Source organism: Rhinopithecus roxellana, chromosome 6, assembly GCF_007565055.1.
Source record: "Rhinopithecus roxellana isolate Shanxi Qingling chromosome 6, ASM756505v1, whole genome shotgun sequence".
NCBI lineage: Eukaryota > Metazoa > Chordata > Mammalia > Primates > Cercopithecidae > Rhinopithecus > Rhinopithecus roxellana.
This window is the reverse complement of record NC_044554.1, coordinates 60962613-60989127: the sequence shown is the minus strand read 5'-3', so window position 1 is coordinate 60989127 and position 26515 is coordinate 60962613. Positions and strand designations below refer to the sequence as shown.

Below are 26515 nucleotides of genomic sequence, written 5' to 3'. Positions count from 1 at the left end.
TCTGCCCAGAATGTAAGGCCTATAAGGATAAGGACTTTGACTGTATTGCTCCCCATGGAATTCCTGGTAACCTAGAAGAATGCTTGGCTCAGAGCAGGTGCTCCGTAAACATTTGTTGAATATTGAATGAAAGAGGTGCTGAGGGAATGGGTGACAGAGCCAGAAAATGTGTAGCATTTGTGTGCAGAGATATGCACATATGTACACACACACAGAGACACACACACACACACACTCCATTCTCTACCTCCATTAGTCATATAATCCTTACCCTGCCTGTCAAGAGCTGGCCATTCATTCATCCTCTTTACCATCCATTCATCCTACCACATGCCAAGAGCTGGCCTCTTTCAGCATATGGAATGAGGAACACTGGAACCCAAGGAGAGTTTGTTTATTTATTTATTTATTTTTTGAGTCAGAGTCTCACTAGGTCACACAGGCTGGAGTGCGGTGGCGTGATCTGAGCTCACTGAAACCTCCGCCTCCCAGGTTGGAGTGGTTCTTCTGCCTCATCCTCCCAAGTTGTTGGGATTACAGGTGCGTGCCACCAGGCTCAGCTGATTTTTTTGTATCTTTAGTAGAGATGGGTTTCACCATGTTGGCCAGGCTCGTCTCAAACTCCTAACCTCAGATGACCTGCCCGCCTCGGCCTCCCAAAGTGCTGGGATTGCAGGCCTGAGCCACCACACTCGGCCCCAAGGAGAGTTTCAAACAGCAGTGGGGAGTCAAAGTTAGTTGATCTCTCCGGATACTTCTTTAACTATGGATTCATTAACTATTTCACAACTACTAAAATATGATGTGAAATATTTCCCCTGACTGTCAAATGCCTTTTTTCTGCACTCTGTGTCCCCCAGTGTGGTATCATATAAATCAGAGGGAGGCTGGAGGTGGCAGAGACCAGCATCTCCATCCACAAAGAAACTAGGGACAAGAAGGGATGAAGGAGTGTTTAGAAGAGAGAGCAGCTGCTGCCCACCAAATGATAAAGAGGAACATTCCTCAGGGACAGAGGTAACACCCTAGAGCTTGCTGGGTTGCTGACTGAATCACAGTTATCTGGTTCTTAACAAAACTCAGAATCCTGCTATCTCTATTTAAGTCTTTAGGCATCATCTCCAGGCAGGAGGTCCCAGCCTCACCAAAATCAGAGTGCTTTCAAAGAAAAGTTGCTCTTCATCAAAAAGAGATGAAGTCCAAAGCTCATTCACTCATATCAACTCTACAAGAATATACCCGGCCCCTTCTCTGGATGAGGTCTTCCTCTACCTGCTAGACACAAGAGAGACAAGGTCCCTGCTCCCCAGGAACTTATATGCTAATGCATATAAGTGGGAAATAAACAGGTAATTTTCATACTGTGGTGGGCAGCAGAAGTGAGTAAACAAAAAGAATAGGAAGAAGTCAAGATGCCAGGATGAGGGACATTTATGTAGGGTGGCCAGTGGAGACCTCTCTGAGGACACAATATTTGAGCAAAAACCACAGGCATGAGGAGGAACCAGCCACAGGAAAAGCCAGAGAGTTGTCACAGCAGAGGAAACTGAGCATGCAAGTTCTGCAGCAGGAAGGAGCTAGGCTCAGGGACAGATGGAGGCCTGTTTGCTGGTACACAGAGAGCCAGGGGCCAGGGCCACAAAATGAGCTTGCAGAGGTGGAGAGGAGCCACAGGATGGGTCTGAGGGCCATGCCAGGAGCTTGGGCCTTACGCTGAGAGTGATGAGATGCCCCTGATGGTAGGAGGGGTCCATGAACACCCATTCTGTTAACTTGGAAAGCAATCACAAGCCTCCTGATTCAGTTGCTCATCTCTGCTCTCTCTTTACCTGTTGTATTAGCCCGTTTTCACGCTGCTGATAAAAACATACCTGAGACTGGGTAATTTATAAAGAAAAAGAGGTTTAATGAACTCAGATTTCCATGTGGCTGGGGAGATGTCACAATCATGGCAGAAGGGGAAAGGCATATCTTATATGGCGACAGGCAAGAGAGAATGAGAGCCAAGCAAATATAAAACCATCAGATCTTGTGAGATTTATTTACTACATGAGAACAGCAAGGGGGAAACCACCCCCATGATTCAATTACCTTTCACCAGGCCCCTCCCACAACACTTGGGAATTATGGGAGCTACAATTCAAGATGAGATTTGGGTGGGGACACAGCCAAGCCATATCACCTATCATTGTATTGAACACAACACCAGGACCAAAAGGTCCTTTAGGCCACTGCCCTGCTGCAGATCCCAAAAAGATCAGAGAAGAAAGAGGCTGGTATGTAAGAATGGACAGCATAAAGCACACCATTTTCTACCACTGCTTTTTTATACAGTGATCCCTGTTAGAAAATGTGTCCTTCAATCCAATATAAACCTCTTGGATTATCATCCGGATTGCCACCCTACCATATGTTTAGGACACTCTTCCACTAAGATCTGGGAATACAGATGCTAGTATGTTTCATGGTAGATTTTAGTCTTCAGTTATAGGAGCAGCCAGAGCAGCAGAATTGAAACCACAGCTCTCTTGAGCCCAGATCCATTCAGTCACTCATTCAACAAATGTGTATTGAGTATTTATTAGGTGTCAGTGCTGTTCCGGGGGTCTGTGATACACAAGTAAACTAAAAAGACTAAAAAACAAAAATTTATATTCTCATGGAGTTTACATTTTAAATGAGGAAGACATATAATACAGAACAATTATAAGAATCATATAGCAAATAAGAAGAGACTAAGTGCGATGGATAAAAACAGACCCAGGAGAGGAGATTGGGAGTTTATGAGTGTGGGTGGAAAGCAATCTAGTGTTTTACCCGTAGTACTCAGGGGAGGCAGATACCTGCAGAGAATTCCAGGCAAAGAGGAACAACCAGGACAAAGATTCTGAAGCAGGAGCCTGCCATATTGCAGAAGCATCACAGAGGACATCTCTGTGTCCAGGGCACTTTCTCCCACCCTGGCCCTGCAGAGTAGGGGAGGTGGGAGAGTGGCAGGTGATGAGCTTGGACATCTCATGAGGACAGAGCATATAAGGCCTGGTGGGTCTTCACAGGCACTTTGGCCATTGAAAGGATTTGAACAGAGGAATGACACTATCTAACTCAAACTTTTGAAGATTAACTGCTGCATGGAGAAAAGACTGGAAAGACAAAGGTGGAAACAGAGAGAATAGCTGGAGGGCTATTGCAAATATTCAGGCAAGAGACCATGGGGGTTCAATCCAGGTAGGTAACAATGAAGTGGTGAGAAATAGCCATATTCTGGAAATATTTTTGTAGAGTCTGTAGAATTTCCTGACACACTGGATGTGGGGTAAGGGATAAAGAAAGGAATCAAAGATAACTCTAAGATTTTTAGCTTGAATGGCATAGTTGCCATCATCTGCCATCATCCCTATCATCTGAGTTAGAGAAGACTACAGGTGAGGAGTGCTGGGAAGGTCGATGAGGAATTTGGCTTTAGACATGTTAAGTGAAGATATCTACCAGATGTCCAAGTGGAGATGTCAGGCAGCAGTTGGATATGTGGCACTGGGGTCCATTCTAACAGGCTGAGGAATTTTCTCCCCACACTTCTTTGAGTGACCTATACACAGTAACTCCACCATCTCCAATGCCAGGGTCATCATCTAACACATTTTCATTATAGGACTGACTCAGAGATTGCAAAACCACTGCTCTTCACCTGTTTTTGTGAACAAAGTTTTATTGGCAGATAGTCGTCCCCATTTGTTTAGATGTTATCTATGGCTGCTTTTGTGTTACAATAGCAAAGTTGAATAATGGCAACAGAAACCATATGGTCAACAAACCCTACACTATTCACTATCTGACCCCTTAGAGAAAAAGTCTGTTGACCCCTGGACTAACTCATTGGTATGTAATGTTGTTAACTCACATCTTTCAGGAATATTTAGGTCTTCACTTCACGTGAAGAAAAAAAAAAATAACGATCTGAAAGTTACTAGATGTGTTTCTTGTGTTATTTGAGCTCTTTGATAGAAGAAGATTATCATGATTATCTTCATTTTACAGATGAGAAAAGTGAGACTCAAAGAAGCTGATTGACTTGTCCAGGGTCATCAGCCAGTGGAGGATAGGTCTGGGTCTTGAATCTAGGTCTTCAGACATCAAAACCCAAGCTACAGCCAATATATCAGTGGTTCCCAAAGCAACACACAGATAGATTTTGTGTGGATGCAGACACGGAGTTTTAATAATTTTAATAGTTCTGTTTGATTTGTAAGTACATTAGTCATATTATATATGACTGACGTGTTAGATCCATAATAATACTATTTAAGAGACAGTTAAAGTAGGTATCCAAGTTGAAACCATAAGTTAAAACAAAAACATAATGTAAAATAATAGGACAGGGCAAAAGTCGTGACAGTGACGTAACGGGCTAAATTGTTTCTCCCCAAAACTCACACATTGAAGCCCTAACCTTCAGCACTTCAGCATATGGCTGTATTCGGAGATGGGTTCTTCAAAAAGGTGTGTATCAGTCCGTTCTCACTCTGCTAATAAAAATATACCTGAGACTGGGTGATCTATAAAGGAGAAAGGTTTAATGGACTCACAGTTCCACATGGCTGGGGAGGCCTCACAATCATGGTGGAAGGCAAATGAGGAGCAAAGCCATGTCTTACATGGCAGCAGGCAAGAGAGCATGTGCAGGGGAACTCCCCTTAGAAAACCATCTGACCTCATGGAACGTATTCACTGTCATGAGAGCAGCATGGGAAAGACCTGCCTGCATGATTCAATTACCACCCACAGGGTCCCTCCCATGACACAAGGTAATTATGGGAGCTACAATTCAAGATGAGATTTGGGTGGCACACAGTAAAACCATATCAAGGTGTTTATGTTACAATAAGGCTGATAGAAAGAGGCCCTAATCCAATCTGACTGGTGCTCTTAGAAGAAGAGGTGAGTAGGACACACAGAGAAACACCAGGGCTTTGCTCCCAGAGGAAAGGCCATGTGAGGACATAGTGAGAAGGTAGCCATCTGCAAGCCAGGGAGACAGGCCTCAGAAAAAACAGCCCTGCTGACACTGTGATCCTGGACTTCCAACATCCAAAGCTGGGAGAAAACAAATTTCTGTTGTTTAAGCTCCCCAGTCTGTGCTATTTTGTTATGGCAGCCCTAGCCAATGAATATGAGTGATAGATTACTGACACACAGGAGGTGCTTCCTTTATCTGAACTTCTCTCTTTCCGTCTTACTCTCTGTGGCAGAGAGTAAGATCAGGCTGGTTTGTTTGTGCTCATCACAGACAACCTGGGAAGCAGGGAGTGGGTTCAATCCCACCCTTACTCTCTGTGGCAGAGAGTAAGATCAGGCTTCAGTTAGTCTTTCAGTTACTTAAGTTTGAGCTTTGAAATTAACTGAAGCAATAGGTTATTTGTGTTGGCACCTTTCTCTATCAATTCTGGTTCAATGAAGGCACTGGGGACTCATTCATTAAAAAATTATGAGGGGCCTATTACATGAGATTTAGGCTGGCAAGGCATGGGATGCTCTCAAGCTGCTGGTGGCAACAGAGACAAGGAAGTCATCATCACAGCCTGGTCTGACAAGGGCTACTACAGACTTGTCTAACTGCAGGCCAGGAATAACCCAATGAAGAATGTGACAGTCAAGCTAAGTTTTGAAGGACAAGGAAAAATTAGTCAGATAAGAAAGGAAAGTGCTTTCCAGGCCGCGCTGACATCATGGCCAAGCTATGCCCTTAGCCTGCACACACGGTGTGCAAAGTGTTCTGATCCATCATGGCTGAGGGAGACCCACTACCTGAAGGAGGCTAGAATTAGTCCTGATGCCCTGGGTCTGGAAAATACCTAGGTATATTCACCAAGCTGCTTGGCCCTGAGCTCTATTCCACGTGCCCAGTCTGTCAAGCAGGCCTGGGTTCCTCATGGGCTCTCCCCTGGGACTGGATTTTTGCTCCCTGCCTACCTTGGCCTCACCTGGGCTGCTGTGCTCCAACCCAGATGGACCATCTAGAATCTCAATACCAGTCCTTGCCTGACTGTAAGCACAGTCAGTGTCTGGAAACTCCTGTCCTAAAAACAAGAGTGTCTCCATTTAACAAGCACTTACTCTGTGCCAGCCATAGTTCTAAGTTTATTATATGCATATCTCATTCAATTCTTGGAACAAAACTATCTGATATTATTGTCACCTACATAGGACAGTAAAGAATGCTGAATCTTAAGGAGGTTAGGAACTTATCAGAGACTACATTTAGTAAATGAGATTTAAGATGCATGCTCAGTCATTCCAATGGCAACACCTGTGGACTTAATCATTGCACTGTTCTACAAATCTCCACCAAGAATCCACAAGTCCAGTGGAGACCACTGTCGGCCCAGGTGTTAGGGCTTTGAAATGGTCATTTGGGTGGCAGGCCAGTCTCCCCATCTGTGTGGAGCAGCCCTGGAATGGATGAATGCCCTGGCTCTATTCATTCCTGCCTTCCTTTCCAATGTGCCCATAATATGGAGCTCTCAGGGTGCTTCATTGCCAAGCCTGAATGGGTACTGACCACATTACCCATCCAAGGGGAACTAGCTGAGGACAAGGAGGTGAACAAGGATTCAGAAGGGCCCCCCCAGGGAAGGAGTAATGCTCAGAATCCTGACTCAGTTCTCAGAGGGGGCTGATAACTCGTATTATCAGCTTATGGTTTTTTTTTAATTTCTCTTTATTTTTTTAGAGACGAAGTCTTGCTATATTGCCTAGGCTGGCCTTGAACTCCTGGCCTTCCAGCAATCTTCCTGCCTCGGCCTCCCAAGCAGCTGGGATTATAGGTGCAAGACACTGCACCTGGCTCCGTTTATATTTTCCATCTTTGAAAGTCCTCTTATGTTTTAAGTCCCAGGTTCAGAAATGCTGGCTTTCAGATCAGGCAAGAAATCCTGAATATTCAATGCCTTGTGAAGATCTTCTCCAGACGATTCATGCCACCAAGGAAAGCTGCTTCCCCTCAGCTCCTAGGGCCTCAGAGGTGGGCTGGGAGTGGGGAGTTTGGAAGCTGTTATAAAAGCAAGGAATGTAGACAAATGGGAAGCCTTGTGCCCAGCTGCAGGCTCCATCTTGGTAGTCTCTCCTCCCAGGAAAAAATACTCCACTTTCCACCCCACCTTGGGAATGAGACCATTCCCAAGCCGTGGCAGCCTCAACCAGGGCACAATGGATCCCAGTGTGGCTAAAGTTGGGAGAACGGGGAGTCCGACACCAAGAGAAGATGTCATCGAGCTCTTGGGGAGGGCAGAGCTCCTGTGACTGCTAAGGCATAATGCACAAGCCCCGTGGGTGGCATAATGTGGAATTCATCTCCCCCACAATGCCGAGAGGGCCCAGGCAGAACAATCCAGACTCTGTTAGCAGGGTCCTCCAGAGAGTTCAGGCCACGCTGACGAGGATGAAAAAGAGGAGAGATCCGCCCCTCATGGTTGCTGCTGCCACTCAGAGCTAACACATACATATTCATGGGCTGGAAGGACAGCTCCAGGGAACGACCCATCCTCCACAGAGGCCACAGGGCAGAGGTACGGTGGTGCTGCACCACACTTGGGGTGGGCTGTGTGTTGTGGGGTGGACCACTCCAGGCAGTGAATTAGAGGACTCCAGGAAATACCCTTAAATACATGGATGTCCAAGGTGAAACCCCTTCCTTTGCCTGCTGCAGATATATGGCTCCTGGCCTGAGCTCAGGGACTCCATAAAAACTTACTTCCTTCTCAGCTCAGTTTGAGAACCAAGCCCAGGTTTTCTACTTCCTACTCAGCATCAGTAAACCTGCACCATATCTGTTCGTCTCAGGCAGGCTCCGTGGCATTTGCTGGAGTTTCTACAAAGAGTTGTATGTACACACAAAAGTTCAGGCCGTGCCCTACCTCATCGTATCTCACCACACAGACTCTGTTTTCTGGGTCCTGACCATGGTGTTCCCTTAACTAGGCTCTTCTGGCAATAAATCCTTGCCTCCCACAGGCTTCTGGGGGCCAGGAAGGTGACTTTGGTATGAGATCACATTTTGTATAGGGAAATCTGGACCCACAATTTGGACATCTGTATGATATTTCTTCAAAAGGAAGCAAATGTTGGCCCTGAACCATGATTTTGAAGTTAGTGGATTTGTTCTAGAGTCTCCAATATTTTGATATTTTAAATATTTCTTTCCTGTTTCAGAACACCAAGCCTCAGTCCCCAGGCAGCAAAACTGAAAAGATACACACTGCGCCAAATAAATCAAATCACCTCTCTGCAGCTGGCCTCCTAAGGTTTGTACTGAGCCACAGGCTAGTATTTAGCTGTAAGACAAACATCTAGCAGAGCCCAAAGAGCCTTACCTGCCTCTCTGACATGATGTAGAGTTGCTCGTGGTCCTTGGAGAAGGCCATATCCCGGAGGACTGGGCCAGGATCCACCACCTGCACCGTCTCATACTGGAGAGCATTGCCCCTGGGTCCATCCACCCGGATCTGTGGAGAAGAGGAGGAGAGTCAATGTGAGTTCAGATCCTGCCCTGCCCTCAGTCAAACTTCAGCCAGAGAACCTGTCAACAGCCGAGGGAGAGGGCATGAGTTCTGTCTCTACAGTGCTCACAGGCTAAAGCCAAGGAGTGTAGTGACATAAGCTCACCAAGGGCCTCAGGATGGGAGTGGCAGAGAGGGAAGCTGGGGACCAAGCTGGGCTTCACCAAGAATCCAGTCTTGATCTCCCTGGTTCCCTCTGCCTCAGGCTCAAGCATTTGATGCCTTTCTTGCCGGTCTTCGGAGAAAAAGATGAGGCTCTGAGGCTTGGAGGAACAACATGTAATTGAAGCTGCCTCAGATCAGAGTGTCACCCTGCATTGGAAAGGCGATATTATTTGCTGCATTTGTTAGCAGAAAAACATGTCAGTGTAAGGAAGGGAACTGCTACCCAGATGTCATTGCTGTACCTTGAAGGGGAACCAGGCAGGGGGCCAACCCCAAAGGTTTCACACTAAGGGTCTCTTTTTGGCATTGAAATAGTGGCTTATACTTATAACATTAGGTCCTGAAACCTTCTAGAGATTTTGTTCACGTCCCCACGGAAGGGGATGAGGGAATTACAGGAAAATGTGCTTCAGGCATGAGTCATCCACAACCTTCTGCAAACACTCAGCTGAGTAGATCTTCCCCGGCCATCCACAAGTTCTTCCTAGAAATGCTGGGACAGCTTAGAGACAATGGAAAGAAGACTTCTGCCCACTAACCTAGAAAAGACATGAGCTTTACAACCCTACATGATGCTCGTCTGGCCTCTGGATGTTGGCCAAGGTCTCTGGAACCATCCTGTGTTTGAATGCATAGACCCAACATGACCACTGCACAGTGAGTGCTAATAACACCACTCCCATAAATCAGGAACAAATACTATTGAGAGTGTGGTTAGGCGAGAGCTAGGGCATCACCACACTTCCCTGCCACACACAGGACTGTAAGATACACATAGTGTAATTTTAGAGATTTCAACAATAAAGCTAAGGAAAAAGAATATATTCCAAATATTCCCATTAGGCACTCTTATTTTTAATTTTTAATGTGTAATTTTTAACCTCTCACAAGATCAAGGAGAATAAAAGAGGCATTCTGAGGAACTAAATTACAGAAAGAACACCACATTAATGACAACTGACCACACCAGGTCCCCCAGAAGGCTCCCACCTTTCATTTCTCTTGAGTCCATGAACTCTAATATCAGGTTATTTTGTGGTTTATTTGCTTGATTTTAGGTTTGTTCTGGACTCTGATTTTTAAAATTTCCTTTTAAGTGTTATTTTTAAGCTTCGTGGACATCAGGTACTGGGAGATGGTTGTGCACATAATTCTCTATTGGTGTAATCCTCTCAATCCCGTGGGTTTAATGTTCATTCATCACGGCTCATGTGCCCCTCCAGCATCCATTCCACCCTCTCCCACCTCTTGGGTGGGACTGAACCCACTCCCTGCTTCCCAGGTTGTCCATGATGAGCACAAACAAACCAGCTTGATCTTACTCTCTGCCACAGTGATTAAGAGAAAATAGGTTCGAGTCAATCAACATGAATCAGAGCAAAGCAGGGACTCATGGTAGAGAGAAGAGACCGTATTTCCTAACTCTCAAAGGGGTAAAATGAACTTGGAGCTCAAAGATCTGTGGGCAGCCCTCTCCTAACAAGGAAGGGAGCTGGAACCAGGGCAGGTCAAGCACAGAGACGGGAAAAAATTGGTCTTTGGTGACATTGCTGAGCCACTGAATCAAAGTAACCCCAAAGCCTGCCTGACATTGGGACTTTCTAGTTACTCCAGATATTTTCTTTATGTTAAAGTAATACAAAGGGTTTTTTTTGCAACATCAAAAGTCCTAACAGATGCACTGATAATAGATGAGAAAAATGATACCCAGGTACATTAAACAACTGGCCTGTGCAATAAAATCTGGGGAGATAATTAGAATTCAGTTTGACTCTGGAAGTCCATGCTTTTCCTACCACCAGTTACATGACAGTCCTTGCTCTCAGAGGGTTTCCCATGTGTCTCCCAGTGGCGGCCACCTAAAGGCAGGGGGCTGAGGTCAGGGTCTGTCTCTAGTCTCTACAATTCCTGAGACTTTCTCTAGTCATTCTCGATTTTGGTGCCCAAACACTTGAGCTTGACAAATATTTATTCTAAAAAAGAATAAATAAATAAATGTAGTTCAGATTCTACTTTGCTAATTTCCCATTAAGCCCATGAAAACAACAGTTAAAGGAGTCATGGTTAATGTTTAAAATGGAAATGCCTCTGATTCCCAGAGCCCTCCTTCTTCTGTGCCCATCCCCAAGCCACCAGATGTCCACGCTGGCCAGGTCCTTTCCTAATCTGGATGAAACAGGAATTTGTGCAAAACCAATTGGGATTACCACCCAAGTCTGACTGTGCAATGATGGCCTTGGCCCCTGGCCCAGCCAAGCTTCATCCCCAGCTGGGAGGTGCCCCTGGAGCAGAAGCAGAGAATGATACTGAATGCCCTGGCTGGTCTCCAGCCCCCTCAGGCCACCGTCGGCCAGAGCAGGCTCCCCGGGGGAGTGCTGGCGGAACTAAGCCCCATCCAGTGCCCCTTGGCCTGATCCCCAAATGAAATTACATTCAGTGCCTGAGCAGTCTCCTTTATCTTTCGACTCCAACTTCCCTGCTCCTGAGGATGAGGGGTTTGCTGGGTGTGGCTGGACATCAAAGGAAACCAGATGACTTGGGGGAGGGACAGAGGGGTGGACGAGGAAGCACCAATTGGACAAGTTTCCATAGGCCTGGCCTTCTGCAAGGAGGCTGGATGCAGCTAAGTCCCCACCCTCTGCACTCTGCCAGTGGGAAATATGTAATTGGAAAGGCTCCTTCTCTCTTTTCCCACCTCACCCTCCAACAACTTTTCAGAAAACCAAAGAAAAGCATTATTTATTCATCTGTTGAAAAAATTCACACAGGACATGGATAAAGGAATTTATGGTGGAATTTACTGAATGTTTGACGGGCAATCCAAAAATTTAGATAGAATGGACCAGCTGCTGGCTCTTGGACCCTTAACATAGACAAATAGAACAAAAGCTGCTATTTATTGAGTGGCCACTATGGGTCTGGGACAATGGTAGGCATTTTACATATATTTATTTTCTTATTTAAATCTCAGAACTCAGTAAAGTAAGCATTAATATTGTCCCCATTTACAGGTGTGGCACGAAAAATGTTAAATAACTTGATTAAGGTCACACATCTGGCGGATGGCACAGGCTGCACCCATACCAGGGTCTGATTGATTCCAGTGGTCATGCTTCTATGAGTTCACACACTACACCAAAGGCTCACACTGAACTCGGCACTATTGTTTATGTAAACCTGCATTCCTTCAAGACGTCAAAGGAGTTGATTTTAAACAAGCATCACCCCAGGGGTGCTGGAGGAGCCATGTCTTTATCTACTGCAGTTTTTCTGGGAGAGAAACCTGCATATGAATGAAGATGCTATTGTAAATTTTCTAAATAATGATCCCTTATATTTTTGCTTTATACCTTGCAAAGCATTCTTAAATAACACTGTCTCAGCTGATGGTTGTAACATTTTTATGATGTTGATTGCCAGAATAATCATTCTCATCTTCCTGATGAAGCAGCTGAGATGGAGGCTGTTCTGTGACTTGCCCCAAGTTCGATGATAAACCAATGGCATATAAGACTAGAATCCAGGTCTCCTGATCCCTAGCTCAGTGTTTGTCTCTTAGCTATTTAGATTTTCCAGAAGCCTTTGACAAGGTTCCACATGAAAAGGTATTTAAAAATAATGAGTCTCCGTGGGACTTCGGGCAGTTTGGCCATGGAGAGAGAGAACTGACTCAGAGACAGGAAAAGACAGGTTTGTGCATGGAGAAGTAACTAGTGTTTTGACTAATCTCATTTAATATTTTTTATAAATGGCCTGGAGGAGGCAGCAGGAAAATGTACAAATGATTGTAAACTCTTTGGGACAGCAAGAAGTCCAACAACAAAGGTGAACTACAAAAAAAATGGTCCACCCTCTGCAGGGCTGACAGTTGCCACGTGGGCAAATAGCCCTGGGACCATGAGTCTCCCAAGGAAGAGGTCATGCCTGCTGTACTCAGCGCAATCCCTGATACGTGGTTGGTGCTTAGTAAGTAATTACTGAATAAATGTAAAACAACCACAGTCTCTAATATCTGAGCTGCTAGTTATAATCGAGGTAAGAGTCAGGATTGAGGAAGGGATCAAAGCCACCATTTACTACTCCCAATACTCAGGCAGCCAAAAGGCCAACAAAATGGTAGGTAGCATTTAAGTAAGATTTCATAGAAAAACAGACTAGCAGAGCCATCATCTTGGTCAAGTTCACCTGAACATATGAGATCACATTCAGTTCACCCCTCATAAGGTAGGAACACAATCCAGATGCCTGCAACTCAAGAACAGCCTAGGAAAGACAACCCAACCCAGAAAGAAATAGTTGAGATGAAAGGAGACACACTGACCAGTGACCATGGTTCAGTCATCAATGCAGAGGACACCCCAACACTTATAACATGACAGCTTGAACAAATTAGATTCCTTTTTTTGTTTGTTTGTTTTTGTTTTCAGACAAATTCTTGCTCTTGTTGCCTAGGCTGGAGTGCAATGGCACGATCTCAGCTCACTGTAACCTCTGCCTCCTGGGTTCTAGCAACTCTCCTGCCTCAGCCTCCTGAGTAGCTGGGATTACAGTCACCTATCCCCACGCCTGGCTAATTTTTGTATTTTTAGTAGAGACGGGGTTTCGCCATATTTGCCAGGCTGGTCTCAAACTCCTGACCTCATAATCTGCCCGCCTCAGCCTCCCAAAGTGCTGGGATTACAGACGTGAGCCAGCAGGCCTGGCCTAGATTTCTTATTTTACATAGTATAGATACTTGTGGATCACCTAAATAATGAGAAAGGATGAAAACAGAAGTTGATTTTTTTTTTTTTTTTTTTGGTAGAAAATGTAAAGAAACTGGCCGGACGCTGTGGCTCAAGCCTGTAATCCCAACACTTTGGGAGGCCAAGGTGGGCGGATCACCAAATCAAGAGATTGAGACCACCCGGGCCAATATGGTGAAACCCCGTCTCTACTAAAAACACAAAAATTAGCTAGGCGTGGTCGTGGGCGTCTATAGTCCCAGCTACTCAGGAGGCTGAGACAGGAAAATCACTTAAATCCGGGAGGTGGAGGTTGCACTCAGCTGAGATGGTGCCACTGCACTCCAGCCTGGTGATAGAGCGAGAGGCACATTTGGTGTTTGGAAGATGTTAATCTCTGAGGATGACACTAAGGAGGAAACCACACCCTGATCCTGTGTGTCCTTTGACAGAACGACACATCCCACACCCACCATGCATCTGATGAATGCCCATTGTTCCAGGGCCTCTCCTTCTGGAGAGGAGAGGTGGTAAGTGCCAGCCCTGCCTTCCAGGAGGCCTGTCTCCTGGAGGGCTCAGATTTCACACAAATAATGCCCAGTGGCAAATGTTATGGCAGAGGGGTGTTCAAAGGCCTCTCTTTGTTCTTCTCAGGAGATCTGGCCAACTGGAGTTTAACCAGGGATGATGAGCCCAGCTCCAGGTGAGGCTAGTGGGCAGGCAGCGTCATGACCTAGAACTACCAATATGGCGCTGCCAGTGATGAGAGCTTGACTAATACAACACATAACAGGTAACATGAAATTTACTCAAAGCCACCTTAGGGGACGAAATCTTTTACATCAGTAGGAAGACTGATCTGAAGTAGCAAAATTAGCAGGACTAATAGATTTCACAAAGTCGTAACATACTGACAGGAGGGTTAGAGTAAAAATTGGAAAAAGGGTGTCCAAGGGGAAGAATTTGATCATCTTTCTGCACCATCATCTTGAGGAGAGAGAGAGAGAGAGACTAGAGCAGATCAGAGAACCACTGTGTCCTCTGTGGTAGGGAGGGGTGCCCCTGCAGGCCTTGCCTCAGCCCCAGTAGAATGTTCTGGAACAGCACTAGACAATGGAAGACAGTATAAGCCACAAATGTGGGTCACATATGTCATTCAGAATTTTCTAGTAGTGGCCAAATTTTAAAAAACAGCTAAAATTCCCAGCACTTTGGGAGGCCGAGGCGGGCAGATCATGAGGTCAGGAGATCGAGACCATCCTGGCTAACATGGTGAAACCCCATCTCTACCAAAAATACAAAAAATTAGCCAGGCGTGGTGGCGGGTGCCTGTAGTCCCAGCTACTTGGGAGGCTTAGGCAGGAGAATGGCGTGAACCCAGAAGGCGGAGCTTACAGTGAGCAGAGATCGCACCACTGCCCTCCAGCCTGGGCAACAGAGTGAGACTCTGTCTCAAAACAACAACAACAACAACAACAACAACAAACAGGTAAAATTAATTTTCATAATATGTTTAATCTGACCCAATATACCCCAAATATGATCATGTTAGCATGTCTACAAGAATAAAAATTATTAAAATTATTATTGAGATATTTTACCTGCTTTTCCTCATACTAACTAAACCTTTGCCTCCTGAGGTGCATGTTACACTTACAGCACAGCTCAGTTTGGAACAGCCATGTTTCAGGTGCTTCCTGTGTGGCCAGAGGCTACCATATTGGACAGCACAATTCTAGACTATTCTCTTCCCTGTGTTTTGATTCTGCACTCACCAAGTGACCTTGCTAATAATTTGGTTTGGTGACTGTCCCCCTGGAGGCATGCTCCATTGAGATTTTGCAACCACCCCCAACCCCACCCGACCCTCCCTCCCCGTGTCCTCTGCTGCAATCCCTTTGTGTCTCCCAGGGACCTTTGAGCTACGGCACAGTGCAGTGTGCCCCACAGCCCTTACTTTCTGGGCATTCTTGGGCCGTATGCTCCAACAAACTGTATGGTCCCCATCAAGTCAGAATGCTGCCGCATGGGCCTCCTTCTAATCCAGGCTCATTTGATGCACCCATGCCTTCTCTTCCCACACTCTGGGCACACCTCCTATGCAGCAGGATCCCTGGTACCCCTGCTCGTGGCAGGGAACCAACCAGTCAGCCAGAATCATTGCTAAGGGAGGGGATTCTTGGGGACTCTTAACCGCACCAAGTAATACTGCCCTGGGAGAGAGTGGTGATGAGTGGAACACCCAGACAGTGGTGGGCATCTGGGGCTGGGGGCAGCAACTGACTACTAATTGCATAGATGCATTTCAACATTAACAACCGGTGAGGTCACGTGAGCACTTAAGGACTGAGCATCATCTCGCCTGTGCCACACAGAAACCTCCACTACAGCGTTCAATGTGCACTGCACTACTCCACAGTACATGCAGCTTACCAAGAACACACACACACACACACACACACACCCTCTACTCTGGGTATCCAGGCATCCACATCCCCAGCTACTCAGTCCCCAGCCCGAGATCTTCCAAGGCAGCCAGACCCTTTCCTCCAGCCCCGCTGGCCCCCTGCCGATCCATCAGCAGGCACTGCCACCTATCTCCATCCCTGGCACGGTGAGTCTCTGCACTGCCAGACAGACTGCTATTGAAACATCAGCAGCATGGCCTCCTCAAAGGTCAGCCATCCAGGGAGCTCCTGGCAGCTGCTTGTTTGTTTATTGGAACATTATCTGGGCCGGGCTGTTTATTTACATCCACTGAAGGATTGAACAATAAATATAGTCTCCCAGTAGCAGGCAGATGCTTGCACTAGAGCGTTCTGGCTGCCGTCTTGCTTGGACTAATCTCCCTAATGAGCAAACAGTGCTATTCATCTCTAAAGATGCAGGCCACCTCTGCACTCTCCCTTTCCTCTATCCCTTCACATCCTCCCCAAACTTCCTAGTGGAGGTCTACACCTTTGAGATTTGGGAGCTGGACCCAGTTATAAGAATGCAAGGGTGGGGTCTTATCCAGCAAGCAGGGAAATAGAGCTGGAACTGTAGATGGAGAGGGGAACAGAGCAAACCTGGAAGCATATGTCCCAGGGCCAATCTTAATTCCCCACCTAGACCCTCAAACCTCCAACACAGAGGCACGTGGCAAACCAGCTGGTGGTCAGGACGGAAGGAGGTCATGCCTTGCCCACAGGGCCAGAGGTGGAGGGCTTATGGAGAGGTGCCCCATGTTCCAGCCATGCCAGAGCCAGAGTTAGGCCTTGAACTGCCCAGAATTGGAAGGAGATCCCTTGCAACAAAATGTAAACCAGTCAGTTTGCACAAGGGAGACCTCATCGGGGCAGGCAGGGATAGGTGAGGAGCTGAAGGAGGGAAGTAAGGGGGCCAGATTTGGCTCCTCTTAGAAGCCTTGAGCACATGACTTCAGCTCTCCTAGCTGTCCTGGGTCTCTCTCCTGGCTCTGACCTGGCTCCCAAGGAGGCAAAAGTAGCAACAAAGATCTTTGGCAAGCAATAAGTGACCAGGATCCGTATCTCTGGCACACAACAGCAGTATGATGTCTCTCAGGAGGGAGCAAACTGTGAGCCATTTGGATCATAGATATGCAGTCTACTCAGTTGCACCCACAGGTTCTAAATGATGTAGGCCTCGTCACTGTCACTCCGCACCTGAAAGGAAGAATTACCACAACAAAGAATGCCAGAATCAGGCACAGGATAGGTACTCATTGTTGAATGAATGAATGAATGGCCTGAGAAGCTGATTCTGGGTCTGAGTTGCCACAGCTAGAGCCAGGAGACACACACGCACACTCACAGACATGTGCGCACACACATGTATACACATGTACACCCTCTGGCTCTGAAGATGGGGCCACATCTCAGCTCAAACACAATCTCTAGAACCTTCCCTTTCTAATTCTGTGAAAAGGGAGAGAGGGCAGGTGATACAACTGTCTGGGACAAAGAGGAGCTGGGAAGGTTGCAGCAGGCTGGCAGGAAGATAGATGAGAATATGGGCATGAGGTCTGAGTATCTTGGCAACTGGCTGGTTGTGGGTTAAACGTCTTCAGAAAGGGGCCCTTCCTTGTGGAAGAGCTGCCTAGTTTGCAGGCTGGTGGACTGGAGGATTTCTCAGTTCCCATCAGACTCTCCACCAGAGGAGCTCCTCACACCCCAGGCCCTCACTGCCAATATCCCTACAACCCCACACCAAGGGCATCTGAGAATAAGACTGCAGTCATAGAAGCACCTCGCATCTTCCCTAGGGCTTTTGCTTTTTAAAATTATTCCCTCCTGCCTATCCCCTGGATTTCCAATCCCCTCTCCCCATTCTGCTTTTGCTTTTTTTCACAGCACTTGTTCCCTTCTGACGTACTGTGTCCTGCATTTATTATGATGGTTATTGTTTATGCCCTTGCTAGACCATACACACCACGGGAGCAGAAATCTTTATCAAGGGATGTATCTCAGACCCTTGAACCGTGCCACAGAGTAGGTGCTCGATAACCATTTGTTGAATAAATGCATGAATGAAAACACTCAAAGCAATCATCTTCGTGTTTCTTCAGCCGCATGGTGTAGATTTCCCCTATTTTACAGTGAGGGAACCAGTTAGGGGCTTTCCCTCACTGTAACTGGGAGATTCTACAGCAAAAGTGAAGCAGAAACTGCCCAGCCAGGCCCACGTGGCCGGTAGGTGCCCTGTTTCGCCAGCAGGGTGGACTGTTTGACGCCACATCCATGCCTTCCTGCCTTTAGTCTCAGGGCTTGGAAGGTGGGTGTAAACCCTGCTTCTGTGTTCATGCTGCTTAAGCTGCCCCAGAATAGCTCCATGAGGCACTTTGTTTTGATTTCCTGATTCCAGCCAGGAGAAAGAGGATGCAAAGGGAACTGCAAGAGTGTAAACAGTAATTAATTAGACAGGCAGCGTGTGTGCACGAATCCCGCGCCGTGTTACCAAACACTGCCGGGACAATCGGTCCCTTTGGGTCTCCCATTACACACATTCTCAGAGCCAAATAATGATTTCTATGCTGCCATTAGGAGCGTCTTGCCCTGTGATGTTCAAACCAAAAAGAAACCAGGGATAATGGCCTCCAAACCTTCCCTACCTGTTTGAGTGGTGACACAAAGAACAAGCTATGACTCCAGAAGAGAAAGATGCTGAAGAAATAAAAAGGGAAATCAATAGGACTGATATAAAGAACACACCAGGAAAAGGTTCAAACCAGCATATTTCACATGTGGAATATCTTGAAACAGCTTCATTGATTGTACCATTCCCAGAGACACCAGAGAGCACTGTGTGCTAAAGTTACAGGTTTGAAACCTTGGTAGGTCAGCCACCCCGTGACCCCAGAGCCACCACTTCTTTGGATAGCCTGCACCCTAAAATCTTGGTTGGCCATTTCCCGTGTGCTTCTGGTTAGAAAGGAGCCTGGGCAACTCCCATCCCTAAGAAAACAAGTTTCCATGAATAAATAGTTATTCACCACCTGCCATGTACCCCATACCATGCCATGCACTTTACACGCATCAGCTCCTTCTGACACCTGGCAGATGGACCATGCTCATCTATGTTGCAAAAGACCAGAGTCCTGAGCTGGGGTGCACTGGCAGCGCAGGAGTGGTGCAAACAGCGTGACTCCCAACTCTGACACTTAGGAACTGTGCAGCCTCAGGCAATCTACTAAACTTTCCTATCACTTTCCTCACATGAAAAACGGAAATAATAACAATACCTTATTGTTACCATTATTGGGCAAGTATGATAATGTCTCAAGCATGAATAATACTTAGCAGAGTGAGGGGGCTTTGATAAATATTAGCAATGATTAATGTGCAATGATTATTATTCAAATGAAGGGATCTCTATGATTTTCATCCAAGCCCACTGAGAGCACGACCCTGTTATAAAGAGGTAAGAAGGTTTCTATATGTGCAGTAGATAAAGAGGCTGGAAGATGTGGCCTGCAGATCGGACTCCCAATATCTGACAAGTTCACCTAAGGGCAGGAGAGACAGAAGAGGACCCATAGCTTAGCTCTGGGCTGTCTGAAGTCAATAGAGGGCAGGGAACCAGGACTAAAGAGTCTGTGCTCTTTAGGATGAATTGTACAGATTGACATTCCACCATCGTGGACCCAGAGACCTTCTCATGGCTGCCCTGAAGCTACAGGAATTGTCCAGGAAACGCTGAGTCTGCTTTAACTCAGGAGAGATTCAGAAAGCCAACGACTTTATGGAGGAAGAGGAAAGCAGTTTCATGCCTATGGTCTGACCAAGCTCAGAAGGGGGAGTGGAGAACCACAGCCCAGCCTCGTTGAGAGATGCAGCATCTCTGAGGACCCAGGGAAGATGCAGGGCAGAGGAGGGGCTGGAAAGATGCTGGGGAGAAGCAGGGCCAGTCTCCAAAAGCAGAGTCAGTGGCCCTGCATGGTATCAGGCACAGAGAGGCAGGCCAGAACCCAGGACCACCAGCTCCTCATCCACATGCCTCTATTGCCTCATCCTACAGCTTGGACAAGCCATATTCATCTCTGCCCCCACACATGGAGAGGCTCCCTCCTCGCCTCTCTGCCCACACACCTGTTGCAATGACAAAGGGGTTGATTCCTGAGACAATGAGGACTAGGAACAGGTGCGCAAGGATGTTGGGGCTGGCACAATCCATGTTCCTCTCCTGCTGGAAATCTGGCCTCCTACGGAGTGGGATCCAGCAGGTGCTTCGTGCAGCTACAACAGAACCAGGAGAAAACCCCTGTCCAGCTGGAGGCCCAAAGAAAACAGAAGTAGAGAGAAGCCAGGGAATCCAGGGACTCCTGTGTGAGCTGCTACCGCACCTCCAGGAGTCGTCCAGGTCCTAACTCAGAGGAAGGGAGTTACTAGCACAGAGCTCGGCACGGAGCAGAGACTCAATAAGTCAACCGTGCTAGCAAAGGGGGCCTTCATTGCAGCCTCAGACGCAGCTTCACCTCCCTCTCCTTTCACATCCCAGATTTACCAGCTGTCACCATCACCCCAGAGCAGCTCCCCTATAAGCTAAGGCCTCCTTTTGACTCTTTCCCAATTTCAGGAACATGCCTCATCTCCCTCCTCATCAGGTCAACAACTGCTGGACACTGACCACCCAGGGCATGGTGGGCACAGTCCCCAGTCATCCGTCTTGCCCTTCTTTGCAGAGGTAGATACTTTTCTGTTTCCCCCAGGACTCAGTTCAGTTCTCCACCTACAGTCCTGTTCATACCATTTCGTCCCCTCTTCCCTTTCCTTCCATTGACTCTCTGCTTCCTTTCAGCCAGGCCATGCCCATCAGTCCCTCCGGACTTGCCCCTGGTCACTCCTCTGAGGCCTTTTTCCGTAACACCTGCCCACTCCGATCGCCCTCTCACCTCATGTGCAGCCTCGGTTCTGGGTGCAGGCACTTAGGGCGTGGAAGACTATTCCTAACATTCCTTTCATGTTTTGAGCATGTTTTGTTTTAGCCATGAGTGTGTCAACATCTTGAGGGCAGGTCAGTGGTATAGAGCTTAAGCCTGGGGCTGTGCAGGCAACCAAGCTCCCCTGATTCTGTCTATTATGGATATTGCAACTTCAGGCGGGACTTTTCAGACTTGCCTGGTATCCTCAGCTGAAATACGGGTCTCAGAATTCAGAGCTTAGAGCTGCCATGAGGATCTCATCAGGTGAATTCTGAAATGCTCTCAGTGCAGCACCTGATACATGCTCGCAAAATATGGACATGCCTGTGAGTTGTGGCTAGTTAATATGTCGCTGTGCCCAGTAAGCCAATATGAAGATGAAGAGGAGATAATGTGATGGTGATGATGGCGCAGCAGAGCACAGCTTCCCCTAGCAAGGCTCCCTGGTAGCTCTGGGAACACCAGTTGCTTAATAGATGTTTAGTAAATTAACAAATGAACACATGAGTCCCATTAACATTGGAAAGAGATCAGAAGGGTCCCAGCAACCTCAGAGACTATCTTCCAAGCTTGCATTTCTTTGATATTCTGTCCTTATAGGACCACCAAGCCTCTTTCTAGCACTAAGGGCATCTGCAGCAGCCAGCCCTATATGGCCCCCATCATCATGCTGTCTGCAGGAAGCCCCATGGGTCTGTTGCTCAGCCCCCAAGCACTGTTTTGCAATTTCCTTGACAGATAAATAACCCAGGGAGCATCAGACAAGTGCATATTACCTCAACATCTGCTCTCCCTTCTGGGCTCTGCTCTAGGTTCTTTGCCTGCAGCCTCATCAGGCTATTGGGGCACCAGCCCTTCCAAGGGACACTGAGGCTGCCATCCAAGGACAGCCATGTGTGTGAGAGGCTAAGAACAGCCCATGTTCACCTATTACAAGGGGCAGAGGTGCAGCTTCCCAGAAGGCAGAGGACACAACTTCAACAAGGCTGGGATATCTCCCTCCATCCACTCCTCGTCCCCTTGGGAAGCACACGCTGGTCAGAGTGGTGCTGCCTGGCTTCTGGCCGAAATGATAGAGTTTCATTTTGCAATGTCAGTGCATTTGCAAAGCCCTAGAACAGGAGGGGATTCCAGATTTGCTCAGTTGGGATCCATACCAGGATTTCAAAGTAGCCCCAGTTCCTGGGCTATCTAGGATAATTGTGTGTGTGTGTGTGTGTGTGTGTCCTAAATGAGGGTCAGAAGGAAGTGAGAGATGCATGTGACATTACCCAAGATCCAGCTCAGGGAAAACTGAGAGTCTCAGAACTGTCCCCAGAGTCTCCCGGTATGATCTGGTGCCTCCCGTGGGCTCCAGTGGCACTTCCTGCACACCTTGCTCATGGCACTTACACGCATTGCTACACTAGGTCATGAGCACTCACTGTCTTCCCCACTCCCTAGGAGCTTCTTGACTGCAGGGGCTACATGTTATTCATCTTACCCAAGCTCACTAGCCAGTAAGTGGAGCCCCACACTGAAGTTTACATTTTCTGGCTTCAAATCTGTACTCAGCACCAATTCTTCTAAGAGTAGGCACTGTAATGTTCAGTGTCACCAGCAAAAAAAAAATTACCAGAGCTTCTTTGAAGAGTGGGCCTCACTGAGGGCTATCTCACAGATCACCACCCCTTACTGAATCCTTCCCCTCCCCATCCCACACATCTCTCCAGCACAGATACTGCCCACATCTTACTTTTTAAAAACAGCAGCTACTCTGGGAAAGAAACACTTGGAACTATCACAAATGAGGACCCAGGAATTCATGAAGCCTGGGGTGAGGCATGTGAATAGTTTACAGTCAGAAAATCTGTTCCCAAAGAGACTGTGAGGACAGCCTTTCCCGGGCTTAGAATGCTGGAGCTGAGAAGGGCATCCCTGTCTGGGGATGACATCACCAGACAGAGCTGGAATGCACAGATGCAGAAAGCTGGGGGCCCTGGGGCCAGGAGAGAGCTTGGCTGGGAGATCACAAAGGGGCTTTTGACCACCCTCATCCCAGGAAAAACCACAGAGCATCCAGCTTTAAGCCACCCCTGCCCTCAGTTGAGGGGCCTAAAGACATCCTCCTCCAATCAGATGGGTGACCTTTGATCCCAGTGAGGGAGGCACCAGAGCCAAAGTGCCTTGAAGGAAAAAAATAATAATAATAAGTGCCTGTACGAGTTACTCCTTCCGCCAGAAGCCTGTGGAGTTAGTTGCAGAGAAATCCATTTTAAAATAAGATATTGGAAAACCATTCTCTCCATCACTGGCCACAGTTATACAATTATTTATGCGGCATCATCAAGGCCCATGTGTTTCACAGCAATTAAACTATTGATCTCCCAGCTCCGAGGCACTGAGCAAACACCTACAGCCACTGGTTCTGGTCCTCTGGGAGTTGCCTCTCCCCATGTTTCAGATGTGAAAACTGAGCCCAATGGGGAAGTCACCAAGAACAAGAGGCAGGGGATGGTATATTAATATTAATGATCAATATGTTAATATAATATGCTAATGGTATATTGACATACAATAGTAATATATCCATTTATCCATTTGGCCAGCACTTAACGCTGTCAAAGCGTTAGTTTTTACGTTTGCCCAATAAATTAACAATGTAGTGATTAAAAGCATGGGTTCCAGAGGCCATTAACAAGGGCTCCTACCCAGCTCTGCCAGGACCTAGCTACATGACCTTTGGGAAATGAGTCAATTTCTCTAACCCCTGGTTTCCTCATTTGGAAAATGCAGATAATAACAGTACCTATCACTATCAGCTGACGTGAAGATTTAATGAGTTAGTAGATGAAAAGCATTTAGCATACTGCTCAGCACACAATCAGAGCTAAACTACAGTTAGCACTTATTAACATGGGGGGGTCCATGGCTACTCACTGACTCATGACACACCTCTGGCAACTGATGTTGCACAGCTACGTCACTGGCAAAAGAGAGAGGGAAGGCTTACTCTCCTGTGAATCTCTGCACTGAGGTTTGAGGGGCACTGCATTCTTTTTTGATGGTCTTGAGACAGGAGCTGGACCTGGACCTGGACCTCTGTCTGCAGCTGCCATCTGGATGCACATGGGGGTGGTCCTGAGCTCCAACCTCCCTCTCTGCCTACCTCACTGTACCTATGTCCCCATCACTTTTCCTCAAGCCTAGAGTCAATATTAAGCTAGTAACGGTTACACAAAGCCTTCTTTATGAAATGCATTTAAAGTAATATTACTTAATGTGTTTCAAGGACATGTTAAGGGATAAAATGTATTGGATGGTGGGAGTCTGAGACTGGTTTGGAAATAATTTTCCTTCCTGAACCTTTTTGCTCTAGGAAGTTGCATGTGCCTGGAACATACTCTCTTATATTACATGGTGTGGACAGGGAGGGACTAGAAGTAGGGTGACAGTAAAGGACTGTGGTGCTTATCTTGGTCTAGCCAAAAGGCAGTTGGAATAGAGGGTAAGGATAGAGGGAGAAAGAAATGGGGCTTGAAGAATGAGAGACAACTCTGCATTTCACACCTGGGTGGCCCAGGGAATGGCGGGCCCAAGGAGCAAGTTGAAGGGAATGCCATGTGGGTGGAAAGAAGTGCAGGTCTGAGATCTGCTGAATGTCACTGGTGGGAGTGTGGCCGATGGGCCCTCTGATTGTTTTTGGACATTCAGGACTGGTGCTTTGGCAGAAAGTCATTGCTTAGGACAATTGAGTCACTGTCATTTTAGAGGTGGATTGTGAAATCATGATATCAAATCATTTCCCAGAGCCAGAATTTAGATGACCACCATAGCAGGCTGGCCCTCCTACCCTGTCTCTGAGGGTCACGTCAGACACATTCCGTAGATTACAGAATACAGATTGGAAAAGTGCCAGGGAAAGGGAAGAACACAAATTACTTTTTCCTACTTGCCTTCACGTTGCCCCCAGACACTACAGAGCGCTCGCTCAGTTGAGAAATAGAATGTTCTCCCACTTCCCATCCCAGCAGCTGAAACAGGCTCCATGCACGACCCAACATAAACTTACAAATGAATAGGCAGTCATTTTGAGGAGCACAGGAAAGACACACCAATTTAATCACCTTCTCTGCACCATCACCAGGATCCTTCAATTTTAGTATCTGAGGAACTTTTCTTTGTGTTAAACAGTTTCACGGAACCAAACAAAAGTCTCATTTTGCACCAAAATTCTCTCAATTTTTGCTTAGGGCTGGTTCAGGAACTTCTTTCCAAAGTCTATGTCAATTTAAAAATCCAGAAATATCTACCATTATTTAAAAAATAGCGGGGTTTATTTCCCACTCTGACCTAAGACTTAAAGCAAAATGAAGCACTCTAAGCGTTGAGTGTGCAGTGTGGCCCCTTTTCCCCCCAGACCTTCCCCTTGGGTCAGAGCGTTTAGTCGGCCTCACGCCAATGCCCACCACCAGGGGTCGCTGGTTCCCTTCTGCTTCTTGGGGCCTTCCATGGTTCACCCCCATCAGAGTCTGGAAAGGGAGGCCACGGAAAGTAGGAAAGGGAGGAAGAGAGCAAGGGAGGAAGAGAGGAAGGGAGGAAGGAAAGGGTAGGAGAGCTGAGGGTTGGAGAATATCAAGAAAAAAACTGAGATTTTACAGGTTGTTACTCTGGGGTTCCAAAAGAGGTCCTCACGGAGGTTCCACATCACCAGACCCTGTGTCCTGTATCAGAACTGCCCTGGGTCTGCACACTGGAGTTCACTAACTGGACTTCCAGCCACTTTACTTGCCATCCTCTAGGTAGACCAGGAACAGGCATGATGGAAAGACTTCTTTGTTCCTCCTCAGCCCAGCAGGGCTCTGATCATGCCAGTTTGTTGTGTTGTAAGACAAAAAAGAAGTCAGCAACAAAATTGTCTTGCGTCACTTAACTTCCTCTCAGATTTCTAAGCAGGTGATTATTTCCTCTCCTCCAATGGACTGCAAGCACTTTGGAGGGTTTTTATCACAGACACTCCATAAATAAAAGTGTCAGATTATTAAGGATAATCTTATCCACCCTCCTAAGCAAGTTATCCAATGGAATACTGTACTCTTCCTCTGTGGCACTTTCTTCCTTGACTTTTCCATTTGGTACCTAAGTGAGCCAGGGGGAGGATCTGTGAGCAAGGGAGACATTTCTGCTACTGGGGCCTGGGAAACAGAACCAGAGGGGCTTTCACACCGGTCTGCTCTGTGTGACCTCTGGGAGGCTTGTTTTCTGTAGTTCACTCCATTGCTGAACATGAGTTGAGCACCTACTGTGTAAAATCTCACCCAGAAATGCAGAAGTTTCAAATTAAATTTGGCTGGTTTCAACCCGCAAAGACTTCTTGTCCAAAACAAGATTCATAACACAATTTACAAGGCAGTTTCAAGTTGACTTTCTAAATTTAATTCACACTGCACATAGTAGGGACACAATTAACTTTATTGAATTAATAAACAAACCACGATTCCAGTGAAGGAAGGAGGATGATTATTTGTATTCATGTTGTATCCATGAACAAACTAAGACTCAGATGGGCTACATGATGCTCAAAATTAGATTATAGCTAACAAGTGCTGGATCTCATTTTCAATCAGATCTGGTTAAAACCCAATATACCTTGGCCCACACCTCACTCCCCT

General features: G+C 46.8%; 1 protein-coding gene across 1 annotated transcript in view; it reads right to left on the bottom strand.

Annotated features, from left to right (window-relative positions):
- Positions 1-26515, bottom strand: part of PLXNA4 (plexin A4) — a 522503-nt gene that overhangs the window by 166835 nt on the left and 329153 nt on the right. Inside the window, exon 4 of the mRNA XM_030933215.1 lies at positions 8370-8501. Coding sequence (XP_030789075.1) covers positions 8370-8501 — 132 coding nt within the window. The remainder of the gene's footprint in view (positions 1-8369; positions 8502-26515) is intronic.